Source organism: Sus scrofa, chromosome 2 (genome assembly GCF_000003025.6).
Source record: "Sus scrofa isolate TJ Tabasco breed Duroc chromosome 2, Sscrofa11.1, whole genome shotgun sequence".
NCBI classification, from domain to species: domain Eukaryota; kingdom Metazoa; phylum Chordata; class Mammalia; order Artiodactyla; family Suidae; genus Sus; species Sus scrofa.
This window is the reverse complement of record NC_010444.4, coordinates 28,245,882-28,258,095: the sequence shown is the minus strand read 5'-3', so window position 1 is coordinate 28,258,095 and position 12,214 is coordinate 28,245,882. Positions and strand designations below refer to the sequence as shown.

Here is a 12,214-nt window from a genome sequence, read left to right as displayed (position 1 = left end):
TTCACCTGTTGTTTTTTTCTACCATCTCTTCCGCTTTTCTTTTTTTAGGTTGGTTGTCATTTTCTAAGCTTAGAAACTTTTCAATTTCACTTTTTTGATTTGTTACCTGGCTCTGCCAGTTATCTTCACCAGGGGAAGATGCAGCCAAATCAGTAGTATCTTTAGTCTTGATCGCTTGAAAATGGCTTTGTATTAGAGTTGATTTCAGAGGCTTTGGTTTCACCTAGGAAATAACCAAACTTGTCTTATCACTGAAATTATTACTTATTCTTCTAAACAGTCATCAGAGTTGAAAGAAAAATTCTTAAGCCTCTGAAATTATAAAAGCCACTGTTTTCTTGGCTAATTCCCAACAATTTTAGTAATTTTGGCACTAAAAAAATTACAAAATTAAGAATTTGTAGGCTTATGTATTAGCTCTTCAAGATCTCTAATATATTTCAACAATACCACACACATTTTCTTAGAGGTCTTGAGCTTACATTGAAAGAAAACATTTTTACAACAATGCAGATAAAAATCTGTTTTGTCTTCTACTCCCTTTCCTTCCCAGACATGTCTATGTTTCGTATCTTCTATCAAAGCTAAGGGAAAATTAGAAATGCTAACGGAAGTAAATCTCCATATAAAAACTGCCTTTTACTTCATATTTCTTCTTAAGCTTCAGAACACCATTGTTGGAGAAACAGGAAAAAGCAGTGAGGTATTTGGAAGGTGGCGTGTTTCCAAGGAGTCACACTGGGGCATATACTTCTACTGTGTTAACTTTTAGAAGTTTTTCATTTTAAGGCTTTATTGTGAAATAATTACTGGGAATTTAGAAAATAAAGTATAAAACTAAAAATTTATCATTAGTAATCCACTATCCAGAGAAACCTGTCAATATTTAAGTATTGATTGCGATTAGCCTTTCTTTTTTTAGCATATTTGACCATTCTATAGAATTTTATATCTTGGTTTTTCCCTTCATGAGTTGTTTCCTAAGTCATTAAAATTTCTCATAAACAACTGTCAGTGGTTGCAAAATACTCCTTTTTATGGATGTGCGATAATTTAACTATCTCCTGATGAGTATTTGTTTTTAGTTTAATCCCTATCAAAAACAAATTTGAATTTCTTGAAAAAAATTTGGCCTTAGATTCAAATTAAAATCTTCTGTTGAAGGGGAATATATTTTAGAAGTATGGAGCAGGATGACAATAACATTAAAATTACCCAAGATCCCAACCACCATTAAACATTTTGATGTAAATATTCTGGTCTTTTCTCTATATACACTTCTTTAAAATGTGGATCATATTTTTATCATTTTCTATGCTCGTTTAAAAACATTTTCAGAAGTTCCCTCTAAAAGAGCATGGTTCTGTCGTGTTCCATAATTGAATATATTGTTGGACATTTAAGTTGGAAAACGTTTACTGTTAATAAATTAGGCTGTAATGAATTTCATTTGATCTTAAATCTTTGTGAAGATCTCTAAGTATTACCTTACATTAAAATCTTTTTCAGTATCTTTTCCAAAATGGTGTATTTTGTAACATTGTGTTTTCAAAGTGGTTATATAGTAATTTTTAAAATGAGTTTGTGTTTACATATAATCACAGTTCCCTAAATAGACTGCTCATTGTGGATTGTTTTGTTTGGCTCCTGAGAATTCTAGTTAGCCACCAGTCCCCTCAGAGTCTTGACCTCTCACTGTTCACATTTATCTGATTGCCTGTGTTCTGAAGAAATAACAGATGAAAACGAAAGTATCAGCACAGGACCACCAAGAGACAAGAGACCTTAAACAAGTCGTTTAACTTTTACCGGGCCTTGGTATTCTCACCAGCTTCTTATAGTTACACAATGTATTATTGTAAGTAACCGGTAATGGGTAAATGTAAATTTCTCATACTGTCTGGCATGTACCTGTTCAACACCTCATGTAGCTCACAGAGCCAAAAAAAATGTAAGGCATCTGCGGTACTGAGAATCAGTGTGGAGCCAGACCAACGCTAAATCTAGATTGCTACTGATTGTGGAGTAAAATGACTGATCTGTATGAAACAATGGTCCTGTTTTGCCATCAAAATGCCAGAAGCATTCTGGCATGTTTGACATCAAGCACATATTACTCAGTTTTCTAAAATTCTGATCCTTTAACTTTTAATCCATGATGGAAAGCAAAGAGACATGTACACATAGTTGGTTTCCCTTTACCTCCTTGGGAGAGTCGGAAGCAAGGATTGGCTGTAGAGAAAAACAAGATGTAGAGTTTACATCTAAAACTTGTCCTATTTAGCTTAATAGGTTTTATAGCTGACAGCAGTCATTCTAGTTAATAGGTATGTGCTTTTAAAAATCACTTGTCTTCCAGAGTTCCCTTTGTGGCTCAAGGTTTAAGAATCCCACAGGGTCCATGAGGATGTGAGTTGGATCCCTGGCCTCGCTCAGCAGGTTAAAGATCAATCCTCTGTCGCCAGGCCTATGGTCAGCAGCTGCGGCTCCAATTCAACCCCTAACCTGGGAACTTCATATGCTGCAGGTGCAGCCTTGAAAAAAAAATTCTTAAAAATCACTTCTAGGAGTTCCCGTTATGGCTCAGCAGAAATGAATCTCACTAGTATGCCTGAGGACACAGGTTCGATCCCTGGCCTTGCTCAGTGAGTTAAGGACCCGGCATTTCCGTGGGCTGTGATGTAGGTGGCAGATGCGGCTCGGATCTGGTACGGATGTGGTGTAGGCTGGCAGCTATCACTCCTGTTGGAACCCTAGCCTGGGAACCTTCATATGCCCTAGGTGCAGCCCTACAAAAAAAAAAAAAAAAAAAAAAAAGTAAAACAAAAATCACTGACCTAATCGCTGCTTTCTGCCCGACTGAAAAAAATCTATTTTGGCCTAAAATTTCCCCTAGCCCGGTACTAGTCTTCAAGCCTGCAGTTGCATTTTAAAATTTAACTTAAATGAACCTTATTTCATTGTATGTGTAAAATAAGAGGCTTTCGTTTACTCTGGCCCCTTTCTCCATTCTCATTCCTGAATGTAATCAAGATTCCAACAGGCAGCCAACCTAACCCCCTCGAAGAATAAAAAACACTCAAATTACTGTGGATCTATAGGGGAAAGTGGATTAGCTCACAATACCTGCCCAGAATTTTACAGGATGTGGAGAATATGCATTAAAATGTTGAAAAATATAAGGAACTTGTATTTCCTTTCTGGCTATAAGTCTTCATAAAATTCATCTTTTATTTTGAACGAGAGTTTAGCAAGCTTTTTCTGTAATGAACCAGAAGTAAATACTCGGCTCTGTGGGCTGAGTGGCCTCTCACATTGAGTCTGTCACTGCAACACCAAAACAGCCATAGGACTGTAGGTGAAGGAATGGGGATGGCTGTGGTCTAATAAAATTTTACTTAAAAGAAGGCAGTTGACTGCATCTGGCACCAGCTGTTATTCAACAACCCCTGATTTAGACAAACGTAAAGTATTAAGCAAGTAGCCAGGTGTCCTAGAGAGTTGATCCAGGCATCACAGCATTTTCAGTAGATGACAAAAGGACTGATCTGCTTTTAAATTTGTCCCACATTAGATTTTTTCCCCACTAGGGCTGCACTTGTAGCATATGGAAGTTCCCAGGCTAGGGGTCAAATTGGAGCTGCATCTGCCAGTTTATACCACAGTCACTGCAACACCAGCTCTGAGGCGCATCTATGACCTACGCCGCAGCTTGTGGCAATGCTGGATCCTTAACCCACTGAGCGAGGCCAAGAATCAAACCCGTATCCTCAAGGATACTAGTCATGTTCTTAACCTGAGCCACAAGGGGAACTCCAAGATGTTAATTGCTAGTCAAGCTTCAGCTGGGATGAGTTAACATATAGCTTGACAACTAGTAATAAAAGCTTAGCTAGACGTTTACTTTAGTGTGTTTTACATGCACGAACATTTTGAGAAGCAGCTCTTTTTCGGTTACGAAAGTTGAGATGTGTAGCATGTGACTAAGAGCCAAGACACCCAGGCTAAGTCTATCACAGACTCTTCTATTTATGACTGGAAAGTTATTTCACATTTGTGTCACTGCCTTCTCATCCATGAAAAGGACTGCTGTGGGAATATTTCTTTGAAAAAGTTCTGAATTCTATTTAACATTAATTACAGAAAAAGCATTAGGAATTTGCTACAAGAATTTCCCTAGTGAGTTAACTATAAAAATGGGCTTGAAAGGGATATGTGAAATTTCCATTATACCCTTAAACTGTTTGAAAACAAGACAATTATCTTAGGACTACTTAGTATTCAACCTAGTTAGAATGGGTGTCTAACTTTGACACTCTGATGCTTCTTTTTCTTTGATTCTATGACTTATGCAATTAGCCAAGGTCAGAACTTAGATTTTCCAGTGCCTGTCTACTGTGCTTTAGTTACCATAAAGATTACCTATTTGTACACATCAAGCTGAAACGATTTGTTTTTGAGCTCAATTATGAAAAGGTGGAAAATGTAGATCCTGATTTTAGTTTCAACTTTGCCAAAGGGAGAGTTATGCTATCTTACTTGAGGTTTCTCGAATTTAAAAAGCAAAATACAGTGTATTGCTAAAACCTGTTAACTTGTTAAAGCTGTGTTAGTACTAAGGGAAACTAAAGAGAGAGTTGTTTAATGTGCATCTTTTTTTGTCTGCGCCCTTGGCATTTGGAAATTCCTGGGCCCAGGGATGGAACATGTGCCACAGCAATGACAACACTGGATCCTTAATTTGCTAGGCCACTAGGGAACTCCTTAATGTGCATCTTTAAAATTTGAAATATACAGTGACTTAAAAATCTGCCACTATGCAACTGTCCTCCTAGTCTTTTTAGGTTATTACCTTTTGGCAGTTATACCTATAATTGTTTTTTAGACTTTGAACAATTTGCACTAAGTTTTGTACGCTAAGATAAAAAATTTAAAAATTGAAAAAAGCCAAAATCCTGTCAGCTGTAGTTACTTAGTTGCTTTATATATGACAAATGGACTCTTGGTGCCATATAATCTCTGCTTAATATTTATATCCACACTTGATATTACATTTATATCTGATCCTTTCACATACTGTTTTAACTGAAATACTTTAAAATAAATTCTTCCTTTGTAGCAATTTCCCCAAATAATGGAAATTATCTTAAGCACTATTAAAAACAGGACTTAATCAATTAGATTATGTGGGGCATCTTTTATTAAAAATTTAAATGGTCAAATAAGTGAACTTCTTTTTTCTAGTTTAGATAAGTAAATAAATGCTCAAGTGCCACTATTCCTAAATTTAGGTGACTGAAAAATAGAAGTACATAATACTCCACCTCACACTCTCCTTCCCAAAACAGGCTGGATTATATCTATTTGATTTATACACTGTGACTTTTTCCTGCTGTTTTCCATCAACTTTAATTGTGAAAAATGGTGCCATGTTGCCCTCTTGATATTATTTTGGAGATCAGTTAGGTCTTAAAGCATCCAGATGCATACAGTTCTACACATATCTGTAGAATTAGCTCACTAAGGTCTGCTCGGCAATATTTTTAATTGACTTACATGTTCTGTGGGAAAAGAAGAATCATAAAAAGTCTTTGCAATTGCATTCCTCTCTTCACTGGGCTCTCCCTTGGGATCTGGATGGATACTCGAGTTATTCAAAGTGTCAGCAACTCTGTTAATGCTGGTAGTATCTGGTTGACAAAGAGGAAATGACAACTGAATTTTTTTTTCCAGGCATTCATTTTAGTGACTAAATTTGTTTTTCTCTGACCCTATGATTTTATATTTAAAAAGTAACAATTTCTATTTTCTTCTCACTTTGAACACTGATTTCCACAGACTTTGCTCTTACTTTAGGCATTTCACTTCAGAAAACAATTTTTTTTATCACTGTCTGAAACCTGCTGATTTCGCATTAATGAATGGTATAAATATTTCCTAAAACAATATACATAAAATGTTATCCTTATTCCTCTGGTTACTGCACTGCCTACGCATGTAAATGTTTATATAGTGAACATCTTACAAATTCAGATTAAAGGGAAACGTCTAAACTAACTAAAAGACTTGTAAAATATATATTTCAAAGAAATGAGCCATAGTAAGAAGCCCAACAAAGGGCTGTCTAGTAGGGTGTTACTGGGCTTTAATAAACAGATAACAATGTTTTAGAGGAATGTCTTTGAAGGTTAAAAGATATTCAGGAGTATTTAAAAGCTGAATTTCTATAGAATTTTAGTCATTGCTTGTTCCATCCCAATTTATTTTACTGAGATTTGGATGAAAGGATTTGTGAGAAAATAGTAAACATTAGACCAGTCCCTTGACTAAGCATTTAACTAACTGCAGCATTTAACAGACGAAATTAATGGAATCTCAATACATTTTATCAGGAGAATTACAGTTCGTGAAATGAGATTTTACAGTGTTTCGATTTTCTATTTTTCCTTACATTACTTCATTCACTCTAGTAAACACAATTCACTTTTTTTGCTTTTAATTCCCAATTTTTTTTTCAATTTCCTTTTTGAAATAAGCCTGTTAAAATAAAGCTTTCCTTGTAATCCACATTTTTAAATTGGGTCTAAATGCATATTGTTAAACAGGCAAAATTCCCTTAAAATCTAAAAATGTCCCCAACAACTATTAGCAAAGTAAACATTATTATGTTCATATTTCTTAAATAACAGTTAATCTTCAAGTTACGTGATAGGTAGTATATTTCTATTTTAAGATATCTTTAATATGAAAAATTTCAAATACACAAAAGTAGAAAGTATGAACCTCTATGTAATCACTCAACTTCAGTATCTCCAATATTATGTCATATGTATTTCATCCATTTACCTCTCTTTTTTAAAATTCTGGAGTATTTTTAAAGTAAAACTTGGACACTGTTATTTCATGCGGTTTTAAAGAGTAGAACAGTCTATTATCTGAAATACTTAAATATCTGAATTTATTAATAGGAACAATTATTAAGGAATTCAACTTAAAGTGTTCAAATGATGATAAATATCAACGATATGAAAGGTATTAATGTTATACCTCACTATCACTTACAAAACAAAAGAAGAAAAAGTTGGACTTGTGGTGCTAGTGCAGGGAGAGAGAAAAACAAAAATTAAGGGAAAAAATTGGGGAAAGAGTGACAACATAGGAGAAAAAACTAAAATATGGTTCTGAGAGAAGAAAGGTTTTTGGTTTTTTTTTTTTCCGTTTCTAATAAAGAAACAAAAGGAGTAAACACGTACTCTGGCAGAAAAGCCTAATCGACATCTTCACTGCATTTGCCTAGAAGTTAAAGAGACTTGGATTAGGTAGATGTTCCCAATTTAAAATTAATGACTCAAACTTATGGTTGTTTTTGCTATTTTCAGTTCTTTGATGATGAAAAGGAATTTTTTTTTTAATTTCCAAAATGCACTTTACCTCAGTACATGTTGATAATACTGGCTCAAACATAGAGGAAAAGAAGTCTACCTCCATTTTAAATAAAACATATCCTACTTTTACGTGTATACACATATGAAGACTTTGAGGTTTAGGAAAAAAATATTAGTATATAAAATTTCATTTTAAACCATTTGGAAAATTTTTTTACCAAGAATAATAAGTAGAAATACAAAATTTAAAAGAACTTAAAATATAAACCTTATTTTCTTACCTGGTTCAATATCTTTCCTGGCATCATCCACACCAACGTTTTTACAAAGTGTCATTGAAACACTCTTTTTGTTTTCTGATGGACCTATTGGTCTCTCCTTCAGCAACAGAGGAATGCTAGATGTTAAAGTGCCCACTGTTTGACTTTCAACTTGATTTACTTTTGACCAAGGAGTAGGGTCTAAAAAATTCACGTTTACTGGAGTTTTCTCAGTTTTTTTATCTACAGTTAAGAGATCAAAGGCTGACCTTCCACCTCTGTTTACTAAATCTCCAGATGGCTTTATGTGAAATGAACAAGATTCTTCCAGCTGTCCTTCACTGTAATTTTTTTCCGAAATAATGTCATTTAATGACTCCATTTTCTCTGTATTATTTAACAATGTATGCTGTCTTTCATTAAGGGAGAAGTCATTTTTTGTAGCTTCAGGAATCTGATTTTCATCAATCTGACTCTCTTTACTGGAAAACTGTATTTCTGTGGACGTTTTCACGTGAACAGCAGTTTTCATATCTTTGGCTTGTGAAGCAGGTATAGTCTCACCGATATCCTGAAGATAGGAAACAGTCACATAGTTTTCTATATATCCCAAACAGTTCTTAACTTCACTGCTTTGCATATCATTCAGATTTTTCCATATAGTTCTCTTCCCAGGGCTTGAGTTGGGTTTCACCAACATAGGCATAATATTAATATTTTTATCTGCATTCTTTAAAAGTACGTTCAAATCGTTACTGAAAACATCAGAAGAAATGAGGTGGTTGACTGCTGTCTTACAGGGAATAGTCAGTTCATGTTTCTCTGAAGTATCCTCACCAACTTGCTGAAAATTTGAAGTTTCTTTAAATGGCAGTGTGCTACATTCACTTTTTTTATTTAACAGTTCTATTTGTCTTAATTTACATTGTTTGTCATCTAACAAAATGTTGCTTGAATCCTGTAAACTGTATTTCTGACAATGAATGAGATTCTTTTTTACATCTAGAGATGAATCCAAATCTACCTTAGTTTGGTGGCTCTTTGTAATTTCCTTTTCTGTGGCATTTTCTTGAGTCCCTGGAAGCCATCTCAATTGTTGTTTGAGTGGTTCATCTTCAGAAACATCTTTTTTATGATTTGTCTTGCAAGCCGTCTCATGTAAAATATTGTTAAATGATGTTCTGCTGTTTTCAACCAGATACACTTCTGTATGGTGAAGATCTAATCCTTCGGTTCTTTCTAGAGGTAGCTTTTCTGTTTCTATTGACATACCTGCCACTAAAAAAGAAATATTTGGTGATTTAAATTCTGCATATCCATTATCTTTTTCCAAGTCCATCTTGTCTTTTATTTCTGTAGTAACCACGTTTCTAATGTCAGTAACATTCAAGGTTTGTCCTTGATTAATTAATTCTTCTTCACTGCAGAAGGTTTTGTTTAGGGAGATTTCACTTTGATTTTTATCCTGAAGCACAATAGTATCAATTTCATTCTTGGAGCTTTTTTCAAAAAGCTGTAAGTCTGTTATGATAATAACACAGTAAATTTTTATGTCATACATTAAAGTCTTCTTTTATAAGACATGTTATTACCTATTTTTATAAAAACATAGCCTTAAAATGTTCACTTGTAAGCTATTACACAAACATAATAACACCACTTTTATGTAAATATGGAATTCCCTTTAATAAGCATATATTTAGCATGCTATAAAAATTTGGCTCTACTCATGTTAAATTTTTATTTCATTAACAGCAAAATTATTTTTGGTTTAAAAAGGGGAGAAGTAAGTTGAGGGTATTAGGAAATGGTTTTTATTTCTCTAGTCTGTTGCCTCCTCTTGGGCATACAATACAACTCCATATAAACACATAGCTGATTAGATTAATATTAATTTACACTAATAGGTCCTACTGTAATTTCTCTTACTACCTAGATGCAGGCATTGCTAGCTGGTTTTTTCCAAGACTGATAATCACCACTTTTTTACTTGCTACCTTGTAAATATTTTAAAATTTTGGAATTCTTTTGGGCAAAGTGTACAGGACATTTATTTAAAACATTAATTTTATCCGTCTGGGTTTTAACCATAGATTTCAAAATGTCAGTATAGTTAATCTAGAATACAAATTTAGGGCGTGAAGGGCCTTTTTAATCTAATCATTCTCTCTACAACATCTCCACCAAGTGGTTGTTCAGCCTAGGTTTGAACACCTTCAAACTTGTATTGTCTTTAAACAACTCTTTTTCAATATGGATGAATTAGTCAATGATTTCAGTGGCTACAGAAAGGTCATTTGAACTAAGGAAAGTGCTCCAGGGTCTGGTCAACAGAAAGTTACTGGTAGCTCAGAGAATATTCTCAGCAAAGCAGTGAAGGCAAAAACCAGAATGCAGAAAGCCTATAAGTAAGTGATGAGAAGGGAAAGCAAAAATTTATTTTCCCCCCAAATATTGACCTATTAACAAATACCTAAAAAGACATATAAGTCTTTTCTTAAGATGCATACAAATGAAAAAGTGTTTCTCCAATTATAATACTAGGTTCTCAAAGCAAAAACTGTAATTGATAGTCCCCTAAAATGATCAATATAAAAATTTGAAAATAGCAATATAATCTTAGGCTACCTTCATTTATATTGATTTCTTCTATAAATAGGCCTTCTCTCTTTTCCTCCTTTTCTCTGTATTCACTGTCTAAACAATAATTCACAGTATTTTCTTCCCTTATTTCTTGCCTGGAATTATATTTCTGTATGGTGGTGTCTTCTTGTTTTTCCATTGACATTTCAGTACTCACTTCTGGAAGATTCTAGTGTAAAATGGGAAAGATTGCTTTATCATAAAAACAGATTGTTAAAAGTATAAAACATATGAACAAACTTCGCTAATAAAAGTGGAATCTGTGTTTCAATTCAACCATTCAGCAATTTCTATTTGAAAGCCAAGTGATTTTCTTTTGGCTAAAATTAAGATGCTATTCTTTGTAACAAGATCACTATAAATTCATTTTGTATAGTCTACCATATTTAAACAAAATGGAGACCCTTCAAAGTTTTCAACCATGTATTCCACATTATAAAATACTACATATTAAGAATCAAACCTTTATGAAAAGCAGGATAGCTGAGACTTCTTTACATGGCTCAGAAAAAAAGACAAGAAGAGAGACAGAGACAGACTGAGAAACAGCTGTTCACCTAAGACAGAAACCAGTCTTATGACCCAATCTCAGAAGTAACAATGCATCACTTCTGCTATATTCTACTAATTAGAAGCAAGTTACTAAATCCAATTCACAATCAATGGAGGTGATTACAAAAGAACATGAATACCAGGATGTGGGACTCACTTGGTGCCACTCCTCACTATATATCCTCTCAAAACTGAAAACAGAGATTCAAATAGTCATATGCCAATGTCAAAACAGCACAATAGCCAAAGGGTAAAAACCCAAGCCTCCATCAGGAGATGAATGGACACAAAATGGCATATCCATACAATGGGGTATTATTCTGCCATAAAAAGGAATGAAGTTCTAATATGTGCTACAACAAGGGTGAACTTTGAAAACATTATCTAAGTGAAATAAGTCAGACAAGGAGGTCAAATATTGTACAATTCCAATTATATAACATATATAGAATAGGTAAATTCACTGAGTCGGAAAGTAGATTAGACCAATTTCTCCAATCTAGACCTGAGGAGAAAGAAAGAGGAAGTTACCGATTTGATTAATGGTTACACAGTTTCTGTTGGGATGATGAAAGTGTTGGAAATGGATAGTGGTGATGATTGCATAATACCGTACTTGTAATTAATGTCACTAAATTGTAATTAGTTAAAATGAACCTTTTTTTTTTTTTTTTTTTTTGGCTTTTTGCCTTTTCTAGGGCTACACCCACGGCATATGGAGGTTCCCAGGCTAGGGGTCTAATTGGAGCTATAGCTAGCCGGCCTATGCCAGAGCCACAGCAACACGGGATCTGAGCTGCATCTGCAACCTACACCACAGCTCATAGCAACACTAGATCCTTAATCCACTGAGCAAGGCCAGGGTTTGAACCGCAACCTCATGGTTCCTAGTCAGATTCATTAACCACTGAGCCAAGACGGGAACTCCTAAAATGAACTTTAAGTATATTTTTAGGTATAACCACATAAAAATACAAAAAATATAAAACCTTTTAAAATCACACCCAAAATATTTAAGTACCTAGGAATAAACCTGCCCAAGGAGGTGAAAGACTTATATGCTGAGAACTATAAAACATTAATCAAGGAAATTAAAGAAGATGTTAAGAAATGGAAAGATATTCCATGCTCCTGGGTTGGGAAAATTTTACTATCATAAAAATGGCCATACTACACAAAGCAATCTACAGATTTAATGCAATCCCTATCAAATTACCTATGACATTTTTCACAGAACTAGAAACAATCCAAAGCTTTATATGGAACCATAAAAGACCCAGAATTGCCAAAGCAATCCTGAGGAACAAAAACCAAGCAGGAGGCATAACTCTCCCAGACTTCAGGCAATAATTACAAAGCCACAGTAATCAAGAC

At 34.3% G+C, this 12,214-nt stretch overlaps 1 protein-coding gene across 1 annotated transcript in view; it reads right to left on the bottom strand.

Moving 5' to 3' along the window:
- Positions 2-12,214, bottom strand: part of CCDC73 (coiled-coil domain containing 73) — a 164,448-nt gene continuing 152,235 nt past the window's right edge. The window contains exons 15-18 of the mRNA XM_021083216.1: positions 10,274-10,457; positions 7,667-9,166; positions 5,557-5,690; positions 2-223 (exon numbers count right to left, since the gene is read on the bottom strand). Of these exons, the coding sequence (XP_020938875.1) occupies positions 2-223; positions 5,557-5,690; positions 7,667-9,166; positions 10,274-10,457 (2,040 nt within the window). The remainder of the gene's footprint in view (positions 224-5,556; positions 5,691-7,666; positions 9,167-10,273; positions 10,458-12,214) is intronic.